Raw genomic sequence first — 25203 nt, forward strand, 5'->3', positions numbered from 1 at the left:
ACTGCAATATTTTGATCTTAGCTAGAGGAGGAAATTAAAAGTGAGCAACTGTACCTCCAGCCATATTGAGAACTTGGTCCAAGGCAGGACGGACCTCCTTATCCAACTGATCATGTATTCTTCCACCCAATAATGGACCTATGTCTGTAGAAAACATCAGCATAGACACGTTAGTCCAAGTCACTCTTGTTCCCAATTTTGTTCTCTAGTAAACTTGTGTTCTAATGGTTTGAGTATACTAGGCATAACTTCTTCCTTTTTTTGTTTTTAATTTAAAAGCTTAAAATCCTGGCTCTGTTTTTGCGAGTCACAACTTCTAGGAAAGAACTGCCTCCAGAAGAAAGTAGCAGGAATACTCAAGAGATGTTTTTTAAAAGTTGCTACTTTGCCTATGGAGCTAGTTAAGTCACAGTTGTGAAAACAAGTAAAGCAGACACATTAAATTCACATAATAAGCATGCTACACAACTGAGTGTATAAACTTAGTGACTTGTTTGTGTCTACCTAATTTACTATTGGAGAAACAGAGAAGAACTACTTACTATCTAGGTCATAGATGACTTTGTTCTTGGCCGTGGCATACTGGGATATTAGGTATTCAATTTGCTGCATAGAGGAAACACAGAGACGAGCAGAGTCTTAGAAATAGCTGCACAAAAGTACTTTATTGGTCTAGACACCAACAAACAACTTCAGTGTTACACAATTTCATTAATCCACTTGAGAATCTGGTTGGAGTTGGTTTCTTCAGCAATACCACCCATAAGAGGAGACTGATTGTTGGAGAAATTTCACCGTATGAGAACAATCTTTTCAAAAGCAACTTTGCAGGTGTTGCGTGCACAAAAGGTGAGAAAATTCTCTTTTCCCGTGTGAAAGGATTACACAAAGCCAGCATGACAAGAAACGCCAGTTTCAACAAAGAAAAAAGAAATAATATGCACACTGATTCACAAGTGTACCCTCAAGGAAAATTCGTAACTGAACCATCTATAATGCTTCACCCCAATTCTTTATGTAACATCGTGTTTCAAATGGAAACTTTCTGCCTCACCATCGGTGTGTCGTTAGCAAAGGTGTGCAGATCCCTCATGTTGCTGTTGACCAGTCTCCGTACGTTCTTCACCTGAGAGCTCAGGTTCTGGTTGGCGGCATACGCACACAGCACTCCAATCCTAATAAAACAGTGGAAACAAGAACACAAACATGTAATCTGCCTGCTGTCGGACATGTCTGAGTGACCCTGCTGCCCCTGTGTCAGTCAAGAGTAAGGCAGGGGCGAGCCATGCAGAGCAGGGTGATGACAAGCCATCAGCAGTAGGGGTCAGTGTGCACCACCACATTCACTTTACTTTGTTTTTGCAACTGCCACTGAGTGCACCTGTAGAGTGCCTTCATTCTTTGAAAGCCAGCATTACATTGGACTATTCTCGTACTCAAGAAAAGAAATTTACCTTAAATCCATTTTAATTAACTGTTACATACAATTTCATTCATTTAATGTAAGTGTTGACATGAAAACACAATTTCCTGTTCATCAACAATGTTTTTAATAGGCTAGAATAAGGTAACATAACAGGCATAGAGGTCTTGTGTAAATGCATCTTTACAATACTGTATGCGTGTGTCATATACTGACATGTTCTGCAGTCTCAAGATCTAAACAACTATTATTTCCCAAGTAATTTAGAAATAGACTCATAGCTATAAACCCAGGTGTCTTATCTTTATAATCTAAGGTCCCTGGGTTGTAAGCATATTCAAATTGAATGTGAAAACACAGAATTGCATAGAGCAGACCATTAAAGTGAATCTCTTGCATACTTCAAACAGACCTGAGTAGCTTACTACAAGGCTTAATTAGCTTGAACAACATCAAGGGAAAGACAGCCCATAATATTAAGCGGTTTCCATGACTCACTCTCATCCCAGCTGAATTTTCTCCTTCAGCACCTCACAGCTACTGCAGCACTACAGTGTGTGCACGTATGTTCTTACTGCTACTGATGTGTGTTATTGAGGTTCGCGCGTGAGCAGCTTAAGGAAAGGCGGTCAAAAAGGGGAAAAAAAAAAAAAAAAAAAGCTTCTCTACAATTGACTCTAAGGATCAAAAACTCCCAAAGTAGAGTTGTATGACACAGTGAATCCCCTTCATGGAAATGCTTCAGTGGAATAAGCAGCTTTATGAATGATGTAAGATGACTGGCAGAGAGGAGTAACAAAAGAACTGACTCAGAAGCTTCTGGGAAGGTTTAGATCAATGGTGTAGAATCGGGGTGCTGTGACTGACTCTATAAAAAAGGCAGGGGTCTTTATGTGTAAGTATGACAACAGGTTGTACGTATGTGACCACAGTGCACCCAGAGATGGGTTTCTATTGTCTTACTGCTAATGCATGAAGACATTGCTGGGCGCCGTTCTTCTTTACAGAGCAGTAAAGTACAGCCACTGCTGTAGTCACAGTTTCCCTTTGTGCATATAATCTAATTTCTATCCTGGATTATGCTGTGGACATTTTGCAACATTAAGCATTGCAGTGTGTTTGCACACTTAGTGTATGGATAAAATGTTTTCTACTTTCAAAAAATGCAGCGCATTGGAGCACATTTCCTTCCACTTTGTTAAACGTATGTATTTTTCTTCATTTCCGGCATGGAAATGCAGGGGAAAAAACGTCTTCAAATATTGTTACACTTTATTCTGAATGCAGACACATGCTTAAGTTTAGGCAGTCTAAGTCAGTACTTGTCAGATATCACAGCATGTAGCCAGCTAAGAGTCAGCATGTTTATGATTTTTTCTGGGGTTTAAGTCAGAGGACTGAAGAGTTAATGATTCAATAACAACCTAGTAAAGTTTGAATATTTATAAGCAAGAGGGACAGTTTCACAGATATGCCACAGATACTTTGAGTGGGCCAGTCAAACATCTTGGTTATTTTCTTTTTTAGACAGTTAGCTATAAATGTGCTGGTGTTCTTGGGCCAAGAACACCTTTAGCTGTGGTTGAGACTGACTCTAAAATACTTTGGTATACACAGGAGTTCATGGTCAACTCAGTGAATGCAACAAGAGGAACCCAAATCATTATGTGATATGAGGTATTTGTGCTGATATACTGTGCTTAGTTTTTGCCCAGCATGGCACTGTGTATTACATTCTTGTCAAAGTCTTGCCATTTGTTCAGATGTAACTTTGCAATCCTTTGCAAACTTGCTACCCTGTTCGCAGGATTCCCTCGACATATATTTGGTTTGTTTCTAAATCAAAATGAATGTAAATATTCACTTGCTGGCATCTGAAGGAAATTCATAATGAACATCTTTCAAGATAAAAAAAGAGCCTTCTAACAGCATTGTCATGGTCTTTAAAGAACAAATGTGTTATAGGATGTGCTGCCCTCGGGAGAGAAATTCGCTGATCTGCATGGCATCAAGCTGCACCATCTCTAGTGGATGTGTGATAATGTTTGCCATAAATAGTGAGTGTGCCAACAGAGTAAACACTGTCACCGTACAAGTGGCGACTTAATGAGAAACTAGGCCAAACAAGTAGGCTGGGACACAGTGAAGTGGAGCCATCCGTAACCAGGGGAAGATTCAAAATGGCCACTTTCACAACAAAAGCCTTTTGTCAAACACTTTCTCTGCCCTCCCTCTGTATCTTTCTCACTCACACTTCATACATTTGCTTTCCTCTTTCACACACAAATTCACAATCCCGCACTTTTCTTTTCTATGCTTGCTTTTGGTTGTCTGCTTGTCTTTATTACTTTACTTATGAAGCCTCTATTCCACACCCTCGCTAAACTATTTCTTTCTCTACACCAGTATTTCTCCATATATCTCCCTTGATGAGGTATTTTTGTTTGACTATGCTTTCTTACTCTATCCCAAAGTGAAACGTAACTACCATTTTCCTACTCCACCCTTTATCTTCTTTAATCTCCTCCTCGGTCTCTTGTTTTGCCCTCAGTTACCTCTCTCTTTTCCCTCTTTCTCTCTCTCTCTCTCTCACTCTCTCCCACTTCCCACCTCCTGTCCTTTCCTTTGTCTCTCTCACTCCCTCTCGTAGCTGAACAAAGACTCTTTGAGGAAACAGCCTGGTGCTTTGCAACAAGCTGTGTTGCTGACTGTCCACCATATTTTATGAGAATCATGTTTTGAGTTTAGCTTGAGTTTGCTCACGTTCCAGTTTGAGTCTGTTATTTAAAAAGTGATTAAATTAAATGAGGGTCTAAAGCTGCAAGAAGACAACAAGGCATACACACATTTGTATTTGAATACGAAATGATCAAACAACCATCAAACTTAAAATGACAAGCAGGGCTTGCTAACCTGCTTTCTCACTTACAGCGTCTGTATCCACGAAACATACCACTAAGGACTCAATCCCCCTGCAGTGTCATCTTCATTTCACCTTCTATTTAATGGTGTCTATTATATTACATGTGACAGAGAAATATTCCATGGCATTCAGCTGATGATAAGCCAAACTATAAAATTCACTTATGAAAAAAAGATGTGAGCTTTGCATGACAACAAAGAGAAGATCTGAAATGCAAAGCAGATCAAACAGGCATCAGTTCATTATACATATCTCCGATTGAGCTTCTAGCATTTCTTCCTATCCTTTAGTCTGTTATCTAAAGTTATTGTCCATATAAAAGGTTTTCAAAGTTATAAATGCCAGACTCCTCTCTTATGTTACTTATCTACATCATCATATAAAAAGCCCTCAAACCAAGAATAAGCATTTGCCTCCCGGAGGAGCCAGCAACCTTTAGCCAGAGCTGCTTTATTGCTGGTCAGCACAATTTTTAGTTTTGATGACCATATCCTGTTTGCAAATCAGTTATAAGAACATGTGCCTAACATGGTTTAAAATGTTTACAGTTTATCAGGGATCCTGGATTTGTTTGAATGTTTAGTGTTAGCACTATGTTCACCTAATGCAAATAGACCGGCACTTATATATATGTATGCTAACTGAGCACTCACAGCCCCTTTTTTTCTACAAGCCCCTAATCACACACATGTACTTTATCTAAGCACCTTTTTATAACATTCGAACTAACACTCAATTCAGTATCTTGCCCACACAGACTGGATGACTGTCCACAGCCACCACAAGACATAGGCTACTGTTCCATCTCTTTGCCTTTCTCGTAAGCTCGGTATTTTCATGCAGCCAAATTCAGAAAAAAATAACTCAAAATTACAGTTTTTCCACTTCTTTTTTTTTTTAAGTCAACAGAACAAGTATGAAAGAATAGCAATAATGAAACTTATTCAAACTAATGTAAACTAGCTCTCACTTTGAAGAGAGTCGCTGATTTGTTGCACTGCTAAAATCCTCATGAGATTCATCTTTCAAATCCACGATGTACTAATGTGCCACCAACTGTTTTCTGTAAAGTACTTGGTGACTCCTATCTATAAAAAGCATCAATATTGTTTTGAAATAGGAATATAACTATTGATTGCTTATTTGCATATGGAAACTTTAAAAACCTTTGAAAACTGTCTGGCTTGTACCAGACTAGTGTGACGGCTTTAAAATTGACACCCTCATAAAAAGAAATGTTGCATTTCAATGAAGCAGGTGGCCTTTAAAAATACCATTTGTCACCTCATCTGTGCACTTCAGCCATTGATCTTTTGTGCAGCATCATCACATTTCACTGCTATCAGCAACGTCTGAACTGCACAATCAACTCTAGCTATCAACTGTATGGCTGCTTTTTGACTGCAGGGGACAATTCAAACACAGCAGGAGGCAGATTTACCTCCAACAAGCTTGAAAAAGGGCTTTAATTCCTGCTTGAGCAAAAGCCAAATGACACATGAAACTGCCCCATGACAGCAGACGAAGAAGAGCAACAAACTAATGCAGTGCCCCAGAATCTAGGGCACTACTGGGGGCTGGGCAGTGAGTGTTCCATGGTCTGGTGGTTCCATAGCTTTTACAAACTTCAACAATGGCCTGCATTCAGTGTAACTGTAGTTCGGAGGCTGGGACAGTCCCCTTACAGCCCCTCCCTCTTTTAACACTGCCGGAAATGTCTCTTTATTGTCCAGCCTCAGTAAGAAAATGATCATTCTAGTCACTGTAATAACTACAGTGATCATTTTAGTTCACACACATCGATAGACAATGGCAGCGTAATCAGCACATGTGCATAATTAAATATTCTGAGTGCAATATAAAACAGCTACTGTAACTGTCAATCAAAGCCTTATCCAGAATAATCACTATAAGAATAATAATTAATATAAATTATTTTTTAAATTAAATTATTATTAAATCTTTATTTTTGTGCCAGTCTGACCTGAATGCAAACGCTAACGAGAAGTGATGCATTTTGGTGCATGTGGGACAACAGAGATGTTGACTGAAAAATGTCGGGCCTAAGCAATTTGTCCTGTCATATACTGTAGGTTATGTAGCAAATCTTATGTAATCTGAAATAATTCATTAGACGTTTTATTGTGCCAACAGGTCACTGCCACAGCCAGCAACTGCAACTTTTTCTCATTTTAGCCACTTCGTGATCTCATTACTCCACTTATTTAAATGTATATAAATGTAATAACTGAATTGCTATTGCATTCATTTTAGTACCTACATAAAGCCTTTGGTTTGCCTGTTTTCATTCCATTAAACTGCCCTTTCTCCTTCAAGTGGCTATTGTTATGTATTTTTATTTGCTGTGTTATTACTGTCCTCAGAGCTTGCCAAGTCACATTCTGAGCCCAACTTCCCATTGGAGCATTGTGTCCTGTGAAGAATTTAATCAAGCAATGAATGCTTAAGCTTCCTGGCTTCAAGGCCTTTGCTCCGAGCATGACAGCCCAGTAAAGACAGTGCTATTAGTTCTCAGTTTTTTTTCCTACTCATAAGGATGCTGCGCAAGCTGCTGTCAGTTGCATGTGAAGACTGTCTGGACTAGGTTGATGGGAGACAACAGACCATTAATTTCACAGTAAACAGTCCAGGAATGATATGAATACCAAACTCTGAGCCAAACAGCCTCACGGGGTTGTGTAAATAACACAGAAGGTCACTGCAGCACAATAGGATTTTTTTTTGAAATCTGCAGAAGGGCCAAAAGACAAAAAAAAAACAAAAAAAACAAAAAACAATCTTCTGCAGTGCATGCATTTTTCTGATTAAATTGTCAAACAGTGTAACCATTGATTAATCATTTTTCCGTCCTAAAGCATAGCTTATACTAATATTTGTTTTTCCTTCAGTGACTGAGTTTGCTCAAATATGATGCAAATGACACATTGTTAAGGACACTACCCTGATTACCTGGGCAAGGACTCTGGTTATCTGGATATCTTTGCTTTTAAAAGTTAAATAGTAAAGTTCTCACAGAAGCAGTCTTTCTATAATTTGTCTTCTTAAGGATGTCCAAAACACTTTAATAGACATCTGTGTTGCTCAGTAAACCATTCCTGGATAGGCTAAGTTTAATTACCACCCTTCAAGGAAACATTAGTGGTTTGATTTAAAAATAAATATCAGCTGTCCATAACTAAATAACTTGTGATAGCTAATGAAAAAATGAGGAAATTCAGAGAGCAGATTATTTAATCAGCAAATGCTAACTTCATAACACATGAATGCACTTTATGAAGCATTAACCAGTCAAACCTAAGCGTAATTAACTATTATTTGCATATAATTAATCCACTTTGGAGAAGAAGATGAAGTTTAAATCTTTTACACCTTTTCAGAGGTCCTGGTTTTCTCTGAAGTTAGAGGTCAGCTGAATCGCACTGATTTGCTTTTATCGTGCCATCCTCAGTTATTTAGTGAGTTTATCCCTAGTAAAATAATGTTAGTTTGAGGTTTAGCGTCCACTGAATGTGAGAAGAATTCAAAGTCATTCAGTGTTTTCACACAAAATCATCATTAATCCCCTTTCAGATGAGCTGCAGTGCAGTTTGTAGGAATTGGCAAAGAAAATTAAAGTATTGACAAACAAAATTACAACTCTAGTGTCTAAGCTTGAATACATTTTACTATTTGTACCTACTATCATATTTTGGCCAATATCAAATACAGGTGCAGGTAATTGTGTGGATATCATTGCTTTCATGCTACTGTTCTAATGCAACCATCAGTGGCTTGGTGCTTAACAAAGCACACAGGTCTTGGTTTGAATCTGCGGCCACAAACTTCAGCGTGAAGTTTGTGTGTCCTCCTTCCGTCTGTGGATTCTGGCTTCCTCTCACACTCCAATGATATGCATGCTAGGTTAACTGGTCAGTCTAACTTGGCTGGAGGTGTGCATGTGAGTGTGGATGTTTGTTTTTCTCTGTGTGTTAGCCATGGGATGACTCTTTTCCTATCCAGGTGGCATTTAACCACTGGGATGAGCTCCAGTTTTAAGGGATGGGATGAGATTGTACACTGCTAGTAAAGATGGCCGTTTGTACATATGCTGTATTATCCTGTGAGTTCTTGTACGTTTCAAAAATCAAATGGTTAATGTTCTGCTGATTACGTTGATGACCTTTTTCTTGTTCTTCCCTCCCAAGCTTCTAATAATTTGACATTGTTAATATTGTTAAGCTGCTATCATCAGAACCCTTGTTTCTACACTAAACGAAACTACAAAAAAACTACTAAAAAGCAGTTTATTCTATTTGCACTGTTTCTTCACCACTCACCTTTCTTCACTTTCTATTATGAATTACTTTACATTTAATCATTAGTTACTATTAATAGGGGTCGTCTGATTGTTGGGGTTTTCAATATATTATTGTAGGATCTTTATCTTACACTATAGATACCCTGGAGGTGACTGTTGTTGTGGTTTGGTGCTATCAAAATAAAATTGAATTGAATTGTATTATATCTGAGTAACACTCCCAATATAGCCCCCAAAATACTATTTGTTCTTTTATAACCACAAAGCTCTCATACAGTGGCTCATTACTAGTGAGCCTGGTAAGTATAAAGTTGCCAGCCTTCATTTTGCTGGGGTACACCCTGATGACCACAAAGTGACACAAAGACATGTATGACAGATCCATCTCCCAGAAATGCTGATATTTCTGGGTTATACCTCCTACTCGTAAAGCCATCACAGATCCCTGCAGCTTTGCCTTCTCCTATCTTTAATCTCCTGTGTAACAATGTGCCATATCATCACTACTGTAACATAAATGTCTCCTATAAATTTGAAAGAAAGCCAGGCCTAGCTAGGAAAGTCAGTTAGCTTCACAATATTGAATTCTTCTAAATCGTGTGTTGATTTGCAAGGTGTACACTACAAGAATCCACGACCATTAGCATCCCAGGGTGAGAGGAAAAAATTCAATTAGTAAAAAATAAGGCGGATTTCAGCTATAAATGCAAAATGAGGGAAAATTAGAATGATTAGTATGAATGAGGTCTCTCCAGGGGATGTGATAAATTATGGGATGCACTGCAAATTCTGAGAACAACCTCTCCAGTTAATTAGCTTGGCTGTGGCATGTGTAAAGCTGCCATTGTTTGGTGTCTGTGTGCTGTGAACAGGAGATGATAACTTTTTTTTTAGTTTATTAATTAAAAAAAAAAAAAAAAAAAACTTTAAACAGAGACAATTCAAGAGAAAATAAGGATAAGGCTTAAGGGCCAATCAACGTAAAAGAAGAGCGCAAATACATATTTATGAATCAGAAACATAATTCTCAGTTGCAGCCTGAGAAATTACACAGACTGAAAAGCTGTATATACAAAAATAGCCAGAGGTAAGTGGTTAAAAGCTTTTTGATAACAGTGATTTTTTAATGGGTGGAGTTCAATGAAAATCAAAGCATTAGATGTCCAAAACAATTATTTACTTTTTTATTCATTTATTTACTTATTTTTTTGATGAGAGACTGTTACACACTGCAATGTATTAAAGTGAGATGTTTCACGCTGTTGGCTTGTGCACATTTTCCCCAACACATTAGGTAACCCACATTTCCATGAGCTATGTGTGATTTTAAGATGCAAAAATAAAATAAAAATCAATGGAGACAGTTGGATAATGCACATAATGCATGTTAGTAAAGAGTAGAAATCCTGTGCAGATCTCACCGATTACCTGCAAGCTTTTGTTCTCTTTCTAGTCTGCAGATCAGAGGGGTGTCCAACTCCAGTCCTCGAGAGCTACTGTCCTGCAGCTTTTAGGTGCATCCCTACTCCAACACAGCTGAATCAAATGGTTGGATGACCTCTTCAGCATGCCATCAAGTTTGCCAAAGGCCTGATAACAAGCCATTCATTTGACTCAGGTGTGCTGGAACAAGGATGCGTCTAAAAGCTGCAGGACAGTAGGTATGTCCCAATTCATAGGCTGCACCCTTGAAATTGAAGGCCGAGTACGTCACAGCCAGGCAACGAAGGCTGCTCCAATTGCGGCCTTCATTTCATTCAGCTCTCAAGGGCTGGAGTTGGACACACCTGCGGTAGATTATGACATGCCCACAGATTGCACTTAAGTTCACACTTCAGGTACATTTTTGTTCTTGTTGATGGTTTTAAATTCTCAGGATATCTACCTTATTTTATTATCATTTTAGATTTTCGAATTTTGTTCGACTCAACACTAAATATAGAATGGAGTACAAGAAAAAGGACTGGAAGCCTAGCAAAAACCACCTGTATGGCATTTTTTCATCATTATCATCAACAACAAAACGACAGCGACAACTACTACTGCCTAATGCATAATGCTATATATAATGCTATACATTATACTGTAACTATACTCTCCAATATATACAATAATAATCCTGGCTATTGCTGGAAAAGAACGGAGCATCAGGATGGGTTAGTTTCTTCATTCTGTGCATATAATCTCAGTCAATCATACTGAAATAATTACTTTGCTTTACTGTACTTTTAATTTTATTTTTAACATCAAAATGTGTTTTCTGGGCTCTCCTTTCACACTAGAATCCTGTTACTTTTGCTGCTACTACTCCAAATCCCCTAGAGGCTTTTAAGAAAAATGTAATTTTATATTTTGCTAGTGTAACAGCACCCTAATGCCGCTCTGCACTGAAAATAAATTACCTCCCAGTAGCCTGACATTTAGTGAACAAGTGACATCTTCATAGTTGTAGCTTCTTTCGTGAAAGAGTTGATGCTCATCACACTATTAATGAGCCCCTAAAAATAGTCCTGCATGTGATTTCTCCCCAGGGAGGCTGTTAACTGAGCAATGTGTGGGTTACAGAAGGTGCAGGATTGAGGTAAAAGTTTACTTGGCTACTTGTGTTTATACGTAGCTAATTGTGTGCTAGTTTTTTTTATGTGACAGAATGCAAGAATATGTTTGATCTGTTATCAGCAAGTGAGTGATTTATAATAAATTCAATGAAAATACTTTTGCAGGTAGATAGATGGATGGATATTGGTTTTTCTGTTTGATCAAAAGGACCTTATACAAGAACTCTTCACAACCACGTGCAATTATTTTGTACAGAACACAGCACATCTGTGAGACAAACTTCAAGGCTTTTTGAAAATCTCACCATTTACCAAACCTCTCAAAGAAAAAACCCAGACAAATTTATTTTAATTTGTTGTGTTTATTTTTAGTATGTATATTGATCAATTTTTATTTTGTTTGCTATTCTATAGACCTATTTTGCCTCATTTTAAGAAGCAACGTTACTTTGAGCTATTTAGTTTTATATTATTGATTTTTTTTTTTGTGATTTCTCATTATTGTAGTAAGCATTTACCTCTCAATATAAACCACATTGAGGTAACTATATCTATCTCTCTATATCTATATCTCTCTATCTCTATCTATATATCTATCTATATCTATCTATATATCTATATCTATATATCTATATCTATATCTATATCTATATATATTTTTGGGATGAAAGTCACATCTCACAGATTCAAGCGGTGATGGAACTTAGGGTCATCGGGTATTTCAGGTCCAGCAGGAACTGTTCATGGATCCATACTCTGGATGCAAAGCCACCCAGTAGCCTTCTCTGTGACTTCAGATGCTCCATTGCTAAATGATTGCCCTGCAAATCCTGTTCTCTTCTCATTGCAATTTTAATTTCAACATGATCAATTAGTTGGTGGATTTGAATACGATGATCATATCTGGCTGCAGCCATGATGGTGTTATTTGGGCTGCAAAATTCAGCTGCTTGCCAAGGTCCCCTTCCATATGCCAGCTGTTGGAGGCAGTGAGGAGCCCAGCTTTTGTTTAGCTTGTGGGTCAGGTTTCTCTCCAGCGCTAACAAAGGCAATGGTCTTTGCCTGACGGTGGCCTCTGATGCCTTTAAAGGCCACGGTCCTCGATAAGGACTTAGTTATAGTGTCAGTGATAGAGCCAATGTCCAAAGGTTTTTATATTTACTTGTAATGTAAAATTAGAGTCAAGTAGAAGGACTAAAGAAGCGTTCTGCAAAACAGGTTACATGTGTCGAAACAAATTAACTTACGCAAAATGAGCTGTGATTGCCAATGGTCAGTCTTCTACATTTGTGCATTATATTATATTATATTATATTATATTATATTATGATTTCACAAAACATCAGCCTTGTAGAAACATTTAGCTGATTAAAACGTTGAAATTAGACTGCCATCTTCAGTTTTGTCTTTCAGCTGGTGGAGATATGGATGTAAACAAAGTAGTCATTGTGCACAACACTGTCAAAGATTGTATATGTATTAAAAGATGGATCACTCTGTAACAACACTGTAATAAACAGTTTCCGCAGGCCTTGAAAATGCACAAAGATTTTCTTACTGATCCAATCATGTCTGCAGTTAATCTCTCATTTAAACTTTCATTCACTTTTTTTTTTATAAATAAAACTTTAAAAAAGATCAGCTTTAAGCTCCAATTCAGTACTTTCAGTACTCCGATCAAGTTACACATTGTTAGAAGATAAAACGTGCTAAAGGAAGCATACGCAATAACTTTCCATTCCATTTTAATGAGCTGTGAGAATTTCAGTGGGAGGAATTATATTTTACAAATAAATAAAGGAACATGCTGGTATACTGACAAGTTTGTACTTTTATTTCACACACTTTCCCCTCATTATGTGAGAGGAGATAATACTACGGTTGAAGTCTTTTGCTAGGAATGTCAAGGGTTTTAAGGGTTTAAAAGCTCCGAAGTCAAAAAGTTAATCTTATGCGTTGCATTTCTAGATTAATGTATGTAGTATTGCAGAAGTAATTATTTTGACTGTGGCTGCTGAGCTCCTGGTGATGTCCCTTCTGTGTGTTGTGCTCCAACAACTTAAGAATTAATTGGGTCACTTTATTAATAATTCAGCAGGATCCAGTGCTATAACTCACACACCACATAAACAGAAGTGGAACTTGTGTTCACTTTGTTTTAAACTAAACTAAACTGACCCATTAAAATAATAGCAACTACTTTTTGTGTTTAGCCTTGGTTATAAAAGAAAACACACACACACACACACACACACACACACACACACACACTAGAACAGAGCTAAGCCGAACACAAAGACCAGTCTTTGCATTCCTTCACTCCTACTTTGGCCAGAAAACTGTCTGATACACTGGAACTTTTATGAGCTTTGCTTTTTTTGTTTATGATTGTGGTGTGTATTATCACTCTGCGACACCACTAATCTATCTACCACTTAATAGGCAAAGCTGCAACAGTGAGAAAATAACAACATAATATCTTTGAGAAGGTAGGGGAATCTGCACAAGCTTGTCCAGTAGCATAGCTGTCTGTGGACAAGCATGTGCTCAGAAATTTAAGTTTGGTCCAACATAAAGGCAGAAAGTCTTAGCCTGGTTGAAAAAAAATTAAATTTGAATTAACTTGCATACTGAATTCACAGTGGTTGTTTTTCATTCAAGCAGTGATTTCCCATGATATACGAGTATTTTACTCAGCACATCTAACATGGTTTTGCAAGGTCATTCGCTGACCTTCTCTTCCTTTATAAACGTAAAATGATGCACAAAAAGATTACCAACCAAAACTGAATCAGTACAAGATATATTGTACATCGCTTGGGATGCCCATTTATAGATATCCCAGACATCAGATAGCTCATTTACAGACAAACCCTTCAAATCTAATCTGGGTGCCTGAGATTTAAAGTTCAGCTTGCTGAATGCTCAGTTCACTGTCGCCTGTATTATCATTAATAAGACCCCATATAATTAGCATGGATTACTAAGTCCATAATATTAGGACTTTTTGTGTTAATAATATTGGACACCCAGCAACTGAAATAGACTGCTGAAGTCCATACTGGATAACAGCATGGGGCAAGGGTCTTCCACTTGACCAGAACAGAAGCAAAAATCTTATGTCTGTCATTTTCTTATTATAAATCCATGCGGGTGTTGTGCAGAATCAGAGCTGATTAGTAGAAACTGAAATAACTCCTGCTGTTCTTTTAATAAAACAGAGTGGGAATATACAATAGCTGGCAGATATAACAAAACATGCTGTTTAGCATACAGTACACATGTGAGCTAAGATATAATGGCACAGTGCTGAATGGCTAATGTGTTGCAAAATTACCCCAGCAGTGGCAATCACATTCACAAAAGAAGCATGAGGACACAAACATTGACAATTAGCCCTTTTCATATAAGCAGGAGTTAAACATTTATCTTACCAATTTGCTACTGACATGATAAAATCTCTCTTTATTTTAGGTTAGAGATATTATAAAATAAACACTAACCATAAAGAAGCAAACTCAAAGAGCCCAGATATCCCCAAATGATAAGGATCCAATCATATTAAAAAACATATTAATCAAAAACACCACACACACAAAGGAATTATGTAATATAATCTCACTGTGATGCTAATTCAAACTCTGTAGCACACCCTGATATTATTAAACAACTGATGTCCCTTCCTTCCCCAAGTAAGTCTCCATTAAGGCATCCTTCCACTAAGATGACATTGCACCTCGACGCAGGTTGTTTAAAAGAGGAAAGGTGAAATTTGTCAGCCCTTGGTTCCCCCCAGACTGCCCTGAGCTCCAAGCAGTTGTGTATATATATTCACAAGCTGATGGGGTGACTACATTAAAAAAAGAAACAAAAGAAGAATCAATAATAATAATAATAATAATAATAATAATAATGACAACCAATTATCCAGACCTGCAAGTTTCCCAAAACTTGGCCAGGTAGAATTTTTTGGACAGATGGACAAAAACCTGAATGATCAAACATAATATCTGTGTGAAAGGTATTAATGCATATTCATTATTTCTAAAGGTTTAATCTCACTGTAAACTGAGTTGGATTCTAACTTACTCACTGTGAGTTTTCCATGTTTCTTTTGTTTGCTTTGCTTGTGTCCTTTCCTGCCATGTACCCACATTTAAAGCCCTATGAGAAATCAGTTTAACGTGCTTACACGCCACAGTAATTATCAATTTCTCAGGGCCTGTTTAATACATCATTTTATGCTTAATTTGATTTCAATATTCCTTCACCTAAATTAACCTGGTGAATGTGTTAATAGTTCAGCTCCACTAATTGGCAAATTGCTGTAATATGTTTCTGATTAAATTATGAGTATGTCCACAAATGTAATTAATCAATCTCATCATGTTTGTTCCCACAAAGCCAATCCAGTGTCTCTGCCTGTAAGATACAACATTAAAAGTCAGTGATGAACATCTGCTTTGTGTTTGGCAGAGTTTAGCACACAATGACAACAATCCTGCCTGCTTTTACTTGGGCAGTACATTTGTAGCCGGAGCAGAAGTGCATGCATTTTCAGCATGACTGGCATCCGTGTGAATCAAACCCCATAGCCCTACAGCGCTACTCTAACCCAGTGAACATTACTCATTCACGTTTACAACTGCAGCTCATTGGCAGCTCCTCTGGGATTTGACCCTACCACCTTCACAGTAGGAGGATGATATAAGAGGGAAATTTTCTCATTAGCTTTCTTGTTACAGATTTTTTTCTTCCCATTTCTACCTGGTTCACCGATTTGCTTTGTTTGTTTTGCTTTTGTTGCCTCCTTTATTTGCCACAGTGGATCCAGGAATGCTCAGTCTGTCGCACATACGCCAGAAACCTTGGCTACATATATACAATTCGCTCATTCAGGAGGAAGTCTTCACCACACACTTCACCGGGTAAAACTGGTAAACTGCTTGTTAACCCCCATCAGGTAATCATAGGAAAGTAAGCCAAAACATTTAGATGTACACATGGTGAGGTTCATACTGAAGATTGAACTGAGTAGGGAATGGGAAGAAAGATTATTTCCGTGACTCTGAATGTGGCATGTTTGTTGGCGCCAGATGGCCAGGTCTGTTTTTTTCACAAGCTGCTGATCTACTGGGATTTTCCCCATACAACCATCGCTGCCCTCCAAACGGCCTCCACAGACACCAGGTCTCTCTCTAATAGAGCACTTCTGAGAAGTGGTGAAACAGCACATTCAGTTCATGGATTGGCAGGGAACAAATCTCCAGCAACTGCAAAATGCCAAAATTATTCCGATTCCTATTAATGTTTTTGGCATCTTGTGGAACCTGTGTTCTGCAAGTGAACAATGTTCCAACAAGGAACACCTCATGGAGACGCTGGTGTATGTATATATTGCACATCAATCACAATTACAAGTTAAAATATAGCACTTGTAGCTTGTTTTAAACCCAAATCCATAACTAGCTTTGCATGTCTACAGGTTGCCATAGTGATCTAGCCAGGTAAAATTTGAGGTGCCTGCCTTTTGTCAGCCACCTGTCAAAGTTTCCTTTTTGCTCCCTTGGATGACTGTTGTTTCTTTTAAATGTATTCTTTTGTATAATTTTACTCCGAGGTTTTTATTTGATTGATTTTTGATAGATTTTTTTATATTATGATTATTACATTCTTGCTTTGCTTTTCAGTGTATTCATGTTTCTGTTTATGTGGGCTTTGTATTTATATTTTTAGGGACTTGAACTGTTAATATGTTTTCCTCAGCTGGAAAGCACCTCAGGGCAACTCCTGTTGTTTTTACATGTGCTAGATAAATAACAGTGACTTGACCTGACTGCAGAGGCCCCACTGCACAACCTACAGGACCGAAATAATCAGCTGCCAACGTCCCAGTGCGAAACACCACAGGACACCCTTCTGTGTTTAGGCAGGTGGTGTACAATAGCAAAAATCTGACTGATACCAAATTCTCCTGACTCACTTTTTTACCATTCTGTTTTTATTTCTTAATTCAGGTTGCCTTCACATTTGGCATGGCCATTATTTAGAGGCAACTATGACTGCTTTCCACTCTGTAATTAGGATAAGGGTATGGGATTTACCTTTTCAGTAAGGACATGTTATCTAAACTCAGGAAAGTGTAGTGTCTTCAGGCAACAGTCACAGGCTTGTTTGACATTTCTGGCAGAGTTGATAAGCCCTTAAGCCTATATGGCAGGCTGGATTGTGACAATGTTATCTGTGTGCTTGGGTGTATCTCCAGTAACAGCAGCTTGGTAGCCATCCCGACACTGAAATCCACTTTGCATCACTCGGTTTTTATAAATAAAGACACAATCCTTCATAAGATCTTGTATATTAAGAGATTAAAACCTTGCTGAGTTAACTGACAGCAAAGCAAGGTAGTAAGAGATTACATCTCTGTCTACTTAGATATGAAGGGATGACTGGAAAGTGCTGCGAAAACTTCCCTACAATGAATGCTTAGCATCAAATATGAGTTGACATAATGCATAATAAAGAGTTACTTGCACTATATTATCTCACAGTGCAAGAGAAGGTGATGCCCAGGTTCTGTAGCTATCATTTAGCTGTGTTTATATCTCATTTGTGGTCATTTCGATGTTCTCACCCTTACCTGGGAGTCTTTCCCCTCTCTTAATCCGATTTTAACACTTCTTGGAAAATAAATGTCACCCCCGCCACTTTTCTGTGCCTGGCTGTCAGCTTTTTAGTGGCAGTAAAAAGCAGTCTTGGCCTGGGCTTGGAACTCATCCCTCTCAAGCCTGTAATTGCTTCATTAGAGCCTCTGCTGCATCTCTGCCTGGTAGCTCGGGAGATTTAATAAGAGCTGTGAGGATGCTCTCAGACTCTTCTGTCTGTGCTGCTGGGATGTTGCTGGGGAATTTCATATAACTAGGCTTTGTTCCAATGAAGACTGAAAGTCGAGGAACATCAAACTAAGTACACTCCTGGATGCCTTCAGTCTAGCTCAACTGTTGTTTTCCCACATCTTTTGTAGTGTTGCTATATCCCCAGTGGCTATGCTTCTTGTGCTGCTGAGACTGTAAACCAGAATGGAAGGAAGATTAGGTTTCTTGTGGTCCATTTTCTGACAGATGAGACTCATCAAGTTACAGGACAGTCTGATGGGCTCATAAAGAAGAAGTACAGGGTGAATGTAAAGCTTTATTTCATCCATTTTCAACTGAAGGCAGCTGAAAAGACTTTGTATTCCCCGTCATGCCATATGTCTGAATGAGAGCATGAATTGTTGTCCATCTCTGTGTTAACCCAGGAAGAGATTGCTGACCTGTCCAGTGTGTATCCAGCCTCTCACCCTATGGACAGGCTCCAGCTCTCCTGGATTAGATAAGCGGAAGAAAATGGATGGATGGATGGATGGATGGATGGAAATCTATATTTTTGCCAAATATGTGCCTGGTTACATTATAATCAGTAGTGATTGGTGATGTCCATCAGTCACTGACTGAAAATGATTTTCATCCAAATATTAAAAACAATCCCCACCTTTAAAGTTATACTAGCTTGTCTAGTTATTTTTTTAGCCTCTGAAAAACAGGGTACCATGTATATTGAAATACTTATAGACTTAATTGAATGTCCCACTTTATCTAACATGATTTTCATGTCAGAATTATTCTCTTAATACACATAGAAAATGCTAGCTTACAACGAGGTTACTGTCCTGCATGTACTTCGGGTGTAAGTAACAACACACAAAAAAAAAAAAACCTGGGAAACAACAGCAGATAGCTACACTGGCCGATTACTGGCTGCCAGATTAGTATTAGCACGATAAAGCAGCCAGATACACTCACATCCTATCATCTATTTGTAAAAGCATGTGTTTAAACTGACATGCATGCTTATGTGGCATAACAAGCAGAACAATCCCAGTTGCGATCAGCATTGCAGTAATGTGCAGTTCCATTTCCAGAGATTTGCACGTCACGTTGCAATTGAAGCTAATGAGACTGTCAAAGAAACGGCTAGACTGTATATCTGAGGCCGATTGGTCAGTTTGGTTACGGAGAAAAAAGGGAAAGTGCCGCTAAAGAGAACAGCTCATTCCAAATGAAAAACTAACACTTTAAACTTCGAAAAAGTGAAAGAACTCATTAAATAACATCTTAAAGTTTTATCACTTACATTCGTTAAAGCTGAGCTAACAAATCCAATCTAACATTATCAAACTTGGCACATCTCCTGGATAATTGAGAATGCATCAAGACAAACTTGGCCCACTTTTAAAGCAGCAAATTAACTCATGTTTACCAAGAGTTTGACTTTAGCCTATAGCTACCTTTTCTATACACTTCTTATATAAAACTTTTCTATCACACCACAGCAAAAAGAGTCAGACTTTAGAGAAACAGATGTGTTTCTGTGTGTGAATATGCAGAATCTGTGGGCAAAAAGGCATGTTTTTTTTTGTTTTTGTTTTTTAAATTGATCTGGTCAAAGCAAGTGAACAATGGGGAAAGGAAAACAAAATATATTTTCTGAACTGAAATCTTGAAAATTAAGTCTGCTTTTAAACTCACCGCAGTCCTATTCGAGAAAGCCACTGCTTAAAATGTGCATATAAAAGACAAACAATGACGACTGTGCAGTAATGTGAAAAAAGTTTAACGGTATTATATTCATTACAATGAATACCAAGGAGTACAGGTCTAGGTGAAATTGTGTGTATTGTCAAAAGGTCAGAAGTGTTTACCAGAATTATTGCGGTCAAATTCCAAAGCATATTGCGGATTTATCTTCGATTTGTAGTATTTTAGATGTGCACTGAGAGATTGCCACAAGAGTAAATGAAAGCTTTCAGTCTGGATCCCCAGAAGGTTATAGTGACCAGAGCTTTGAATGAATAAAAGAATGAAGGGTGCTGCCACATGCAATCTACAGTAGGACTCAACTATATATAGCAAACAGCATGGGGGAGGAGGAAAACTGATGACTGTGTGTGTGTGTGTGTGTGTGTGTGTGTGTGTGTGTGTGTGTGTGTGTGTGTGTGTGTGTGTTACTAACATGTGTACACATGTGCATGAGAGTATCGCCGTAAAAGACAGACATGCATCTTGTTTATAACCCCAGTGTATGCATACATGCATGTCTGCATGCAGAATGTGCACGTCTACTTGCAAACCGATTTCTGAATATTTCACTTATGTGTGTCATTTCTGCATGTGTCATACTCACGTGATGACCAGTGAGGTGGAGAAGAGCAGCGTTCCCAGGAGGCCACGCCGGCAGTCTGCATTCTTCCTCTGGCGTTGGTGCATCTCACCACCACAGTTGTCACAGCAGCGGCACATGCAGAAGAAGAGCCCGGCTATTGGCATCAGAATGGTAAAGAGCAGGCCCACTGCTGCACAAACTAGGAAGCCTATCTCGTAGTAGATGGCCTGGGGTCGGGGGAGAGGAGTGAAAGGGAAAAAGAAAATGAGATGCAGAAAGATGGACAAATTATTTATGAATAATAACAACAAAGAGAGGTGAGTCAGTAAATGAAGAGATGAGGATTGGTTTGGTAGAAGAAGGAGGGGGTGAATGTTTAGGAGTGAGGGAGAAAATGAGGAGAAAAGGATAAATTAATAGCAGAAAACACAAAAAGACGGAAGGATGCACACAAGGAATACAAGGATAAAATGATGAACAAATCTAAAAATATCTGGTAGAATCCCACCGCTGCGAGTTCTCTCTAGTTGTCCAAACAGGATTTGCAGATGGACAAAGACATTGCGTAACATTACTCACTGCAGGAGAATCCTCTCTTTGTTAAATACAGCAAGCTAATTCAATAATTCAACTTCCTGACTGCATTTTTACACAAAACAAATGCCAAAACTAAAACAAAAAATGAGTAGGATGAAGGTTTTTGTCCCTGCACACTATAGTGCAAACTGAAAGTGAAAGGGGAAAATGTGTTGAGACTGTTGCAGAAAGCAATTGTTGGACATTGTTTTTGCAAACATTTTAACCCAACAGCAAAATGCACTGGCAGGATAGTAACAGATGAAGCATGATGGGAAAATACTCAAAGGAGCTTCCCCTGTACAGTAGCCCTGTGGTACAGTTCTTCCCACTATAACGAAGCAAAAAGACAGCATTTCTGATGAAAAACCTGCTTCAATAGGAATTAACACACTAAAGGGAACGACTTCCTAATCTTTCTTCTTTCAAGAAAAATCAGGCCCCAGAGTGAGATCATTATACCTGTTTCAGTGGAGCTCTGCATTCATTGAAAATAAGGTATATGCCTAAGACCATTATAATTTATTTAAGTTTAGGGAGTCAAACCATGAAGCAAGCGAAATCATTTGTTGGCAGTGGATGATTCTTCCAACTTTCAGGATTCAGGAGAGGATTTTAGTAAGTAATGGTGAGGTGAAGTTCTAAAACAAATAAACAAAAAAAAATTAACTTAGGTGGCTGAAACTGAAATTTTACTGTGAAAATTTGTAGCCGGTAATCAGAAAATGTAACCATTTCCTCCGCCTAGCTAAAACTGACAAATGTAATGTCTTGATGCATGCTCAATCAGTCAGGTAAGTAAATCCCAAAAGGTTAATTCTGTTCATCTGGACGTAGTGTTTTCAGTGGGAGAAACGATTTGTCACTCATCCAAGTCACTTCTTCAGTTTCATAAAACAACCTTACATCCAAACTTCAGGAAGATTCTAACAAATGTGTCCATCTTTATAGACTAAATTACTCATCTTATATTTACTTCATTAACTTCTTCGAATAAGACAACACAACAAGAAGTTTTAAGTTCTGCACCTAAAAGAAACAAAAAACGGACCTGGTTTAAATTTGTTTGTCTCTGCGTTGCTCTGTTTGTGGAGCTCCTGCTACATTTGAATTGCTCCCAGGAAGTCCTGCTCTGACCCCTTGCAGGTGCACATTTGAAATTTTATACCACAGAGGTCAAACTTGAGCTCTGTGGCAAAGCCTGTGGCCTCCAAGCACAACAAAGCACTCTCATCAGTAGCATCATATCAAGAGTGCAAGCAGGAGCATGCAGATATTTTTAAAATATATTTTTAATATATTTATGGGTCTATATGTGGTGAATTCATCCCCTAGGGTCAGACTGTCAAAACTGTGAGAAGGCACATTCTCCTTCACCACTCAGTATTTTCCCCGAGTCAGTTCCTGCAACTTTAAAATGAAATGCATGCTAAAGGATCCCTGTTGTGACACAGTGGAGGAGATTTTGCATTCGCTGTAGATGTGCACCTCCACAGCACAAGGGCAAGCCTGGAGACGGTGCTTTCTATTACTGTATTTACTGGAATTAGAACCCTTTCAACATCACCTATGAAATCTGCACATCATTTGTCAATGACGGCCTAAATAATCCTTAACTTTCAATATTCAATATGACAAGCTTCTTTAGCAAATTCTTTCTGATATACTGAGAGAGTTAAAATGCTGCTGTTGGCAGCTTCTCACTTGCTCTTCTTGTCATGTGCCACAGTGCTCCTACTTAATCTGCCCCTACCTAAACTGCACGCAGACATAGGCTCTGGAAATTGTCAAAATTAAATAGGGGATTGGTAATTCCCACACCATATGTAACTTGTCACAATGATGTTCAATAGCTTCTCGTTATGAAAGGATCAAAGCAGCACTGCTATCACTGCGTTGAATAGAGGAACTGCTCTCCCAGCTGATTTGTACTAATCTTAATCGCCCTCACAAGTCAGTGACCTGCCTCCTTCAGGGACTCCTTCATTGGCTTTTGGCTAAAAGGTAGGGTAGAAATAGATTCTGAATAAGACTGAGAGGAACAGTCTTCTGGTTCATTTTTAAATCTTTACGCACACATGGAAAACCCGAGTAAAGATAATAACCCACAGTCCTGTCGCTAATGTTTGGAGGAGTGAAGGCTCCAGCTGTTTGACTACATTAATTTCTAAGACATCAAAAAAGTCTCTTAATCACTTTCTTTATGACCTTAAAAATATAGACTGCAGAGTCCAAAGAGAAAAAGGGAAATCAGAGATTCTGAAAATGCTGTGAGGCAAAAACTAAAGGAAAGACTGTGTGTCTGCGTGGGTGTGTGCACATATGTGTATGTGTATCATCTAAAGGCACCAATGTCAGCACAGTTGTTGAGGACACTGTGCAAACTGTAGTGCTTGCATTGTCATTCTCCTTCTGGGCTCTGCTTGTTATTGGGTGAATCTTCAGCAAAAAAAAAAAAAAGGTCAAAAATGTGCCGTTTTTTTTCCACCGCCACTCTTAAAGGGCCTCCAGCTCTTACTATTTTGGGACTATAGCTTTGTCTTGGCAAGTGCCCAAAAGAAGAAGGTGACCTTCCAATAAGAACAAACTGGATGATGGGTTGGCAGCATGTCTGAAGAGTGAAGATGTGAATTTCTTTAACATGAAACAGATTTAATGCCAGCAGCAGCCATGAGGCATGCTGAAGCATCCTCAAGCAAGAAGCAGTTTCCTTGATTCATTAACAGTTAACTTAATGCCCAATAAGAGCTCAGCCTACTTCTCTGCTCTGTTTTTCTGGGATTCTGTATGTTTACTATTAGAGTGGATAGATCTAAAATGGCCATGTTTATTTATTTATTTATTAACCTTTATTTAACCAGGAAGATCCCATTGAGATTAAAAACCTCTTTTTCAAGGGAGACCTGACCAAGATAGGCAGCAGCAGATGTCTCAGTTACAGAAATTACTCAAACACAGGCAGCAACAACACACATGCAACAATGAGGCCATGTGAGGCCATATGAAGCCCCACTCACCTATTCAAATCAACACAAAGTTTAAGAAGAGCAGCCTATTTTAAGAAAGCTTTGTTTAATACAGGGTAACTGAGATAAAATGAATAACTGTAACACGGTTGAATGAAGAGGTAAAAGTGTACGATTTGAAGAATTTTGTCAAATTGATTTTTAAGTAGGTGTATAGCACCCACTAACACAGAAAATACCCTATAAAGTCATGAACAAACATTTATATATAAGTACTCTTTAACATCATATACTTGCAGGAAAACATGTAAATACACACACTCTCAAACACACGGTTGGACAACTTAAATCCACCGTAAGCAAACTTTGGTTAAAACTAAGACTACCGTACACACTGCCAGCTGTGATTTTGCATTAAATAGTATTTTAAAGCCTGATGATTGATTTGCTTTGCATTTGTCTATGAGGGCTATGAAAGGCTGTTCTTAAAAAAATAAATATTAAAAAACAAAACAAAAACTGCAATGCATTGGGCCTGATGTGATAAGCAATTTCCCCAATATGAGGAAGAATTTATTTTACAAAATGTTCAAGGTAGCAGGCATGACACTGGATAATATCATGCTGGGACAGAGTCTATTCTGCTTTGCTCTTCCAATAAAAGTTTGAAATCACCGCCTTTTACAGGCAGGCTACAAGCACAAATTCAAACCATTTAAAAGCTCTGCTGTAGAATCACAGTAAAAATCACTGTTACAGTTTGTTGACCTGTGAGGTAGTCCGGCCTGTTTATGCTGATATAGAAAAGATTTTTAAACCAGGGGAAATGCTGCACTTAATGCACACTACAAGTCCAGGTCCAGAGTTCTGCCACCATCAGGATCCCGAACATAATGTATCTGTTGTGTTACATGTGGCTTTTACATGCTGTGTTTTTAAGTGGATGTCAAAGTAAATACAGCTGAGATGCTGACTAGTGAATACAGAGATATTCACCATGAGCACTGAACACTGTTTATGCACTGACATAATGAACATAAGTATAATATCCTTGTTAATCATTATAATAATAAAAACTAAAGAAGGAGACTACTTTGCAGTTCAAAAAAGTCAAATTTGAGTGACGATGTTGGATTGATATGGCAGTAAGTGTCCCGTTTTGTGCTACATATTAGCCTCACAGTAGGTCCTCAGGAGCCAGTGGAGAACTATAGGCAATATTTTACCATAACCCC

The 25203-nt window shown here is 38.3% G+C and overlaps 1 protein-coding gene across 1 annotated transcript in view; it reads right to left on the bottom strand.

Moving 5' to 3' along the window:
- Positions 1 to 20653, bottom strand: part of LOC102290795 (prominin-1-A) — a gene marked incomplete at its 5' end in the record, with an annotated part of 46585 nt that extends 25932 nt beyond the window's left edge. Inside the window, 4 exon segments of the mRNA XM_014334156.1 lie at positions 55 to 144; positions 543 to 606; positions 1055 to 1175; positions 20448 to 20653. Of these exon segments, the coding sequence (XP_014189642.1) occupies positions 55 to 144; positions 543 to 606; positions 1055 to 1175; positions 20448 to 20653 (481 nt within the window).
- Positions 20654 to 25203: the final 4550 nt, after the last annotated feature.

Source organism: Haplochromis burtoni, unplaced genomic scaffold, assembly GCF_018398535.1.
Source record: "Haplochromis burtoni strain Fernald_Lab_line unplaced genomic scaffold, NCSU_Asbu1 Contig_73, whole genome shotgun sequence".
In the NCBI taxonomy this organism is placed as follows: Eukaryota; Metazoa; Chordata; class Actinopteri; order Cichliformes; family Cichlidae; genus Haplochromis; species Haplochromis burtoni.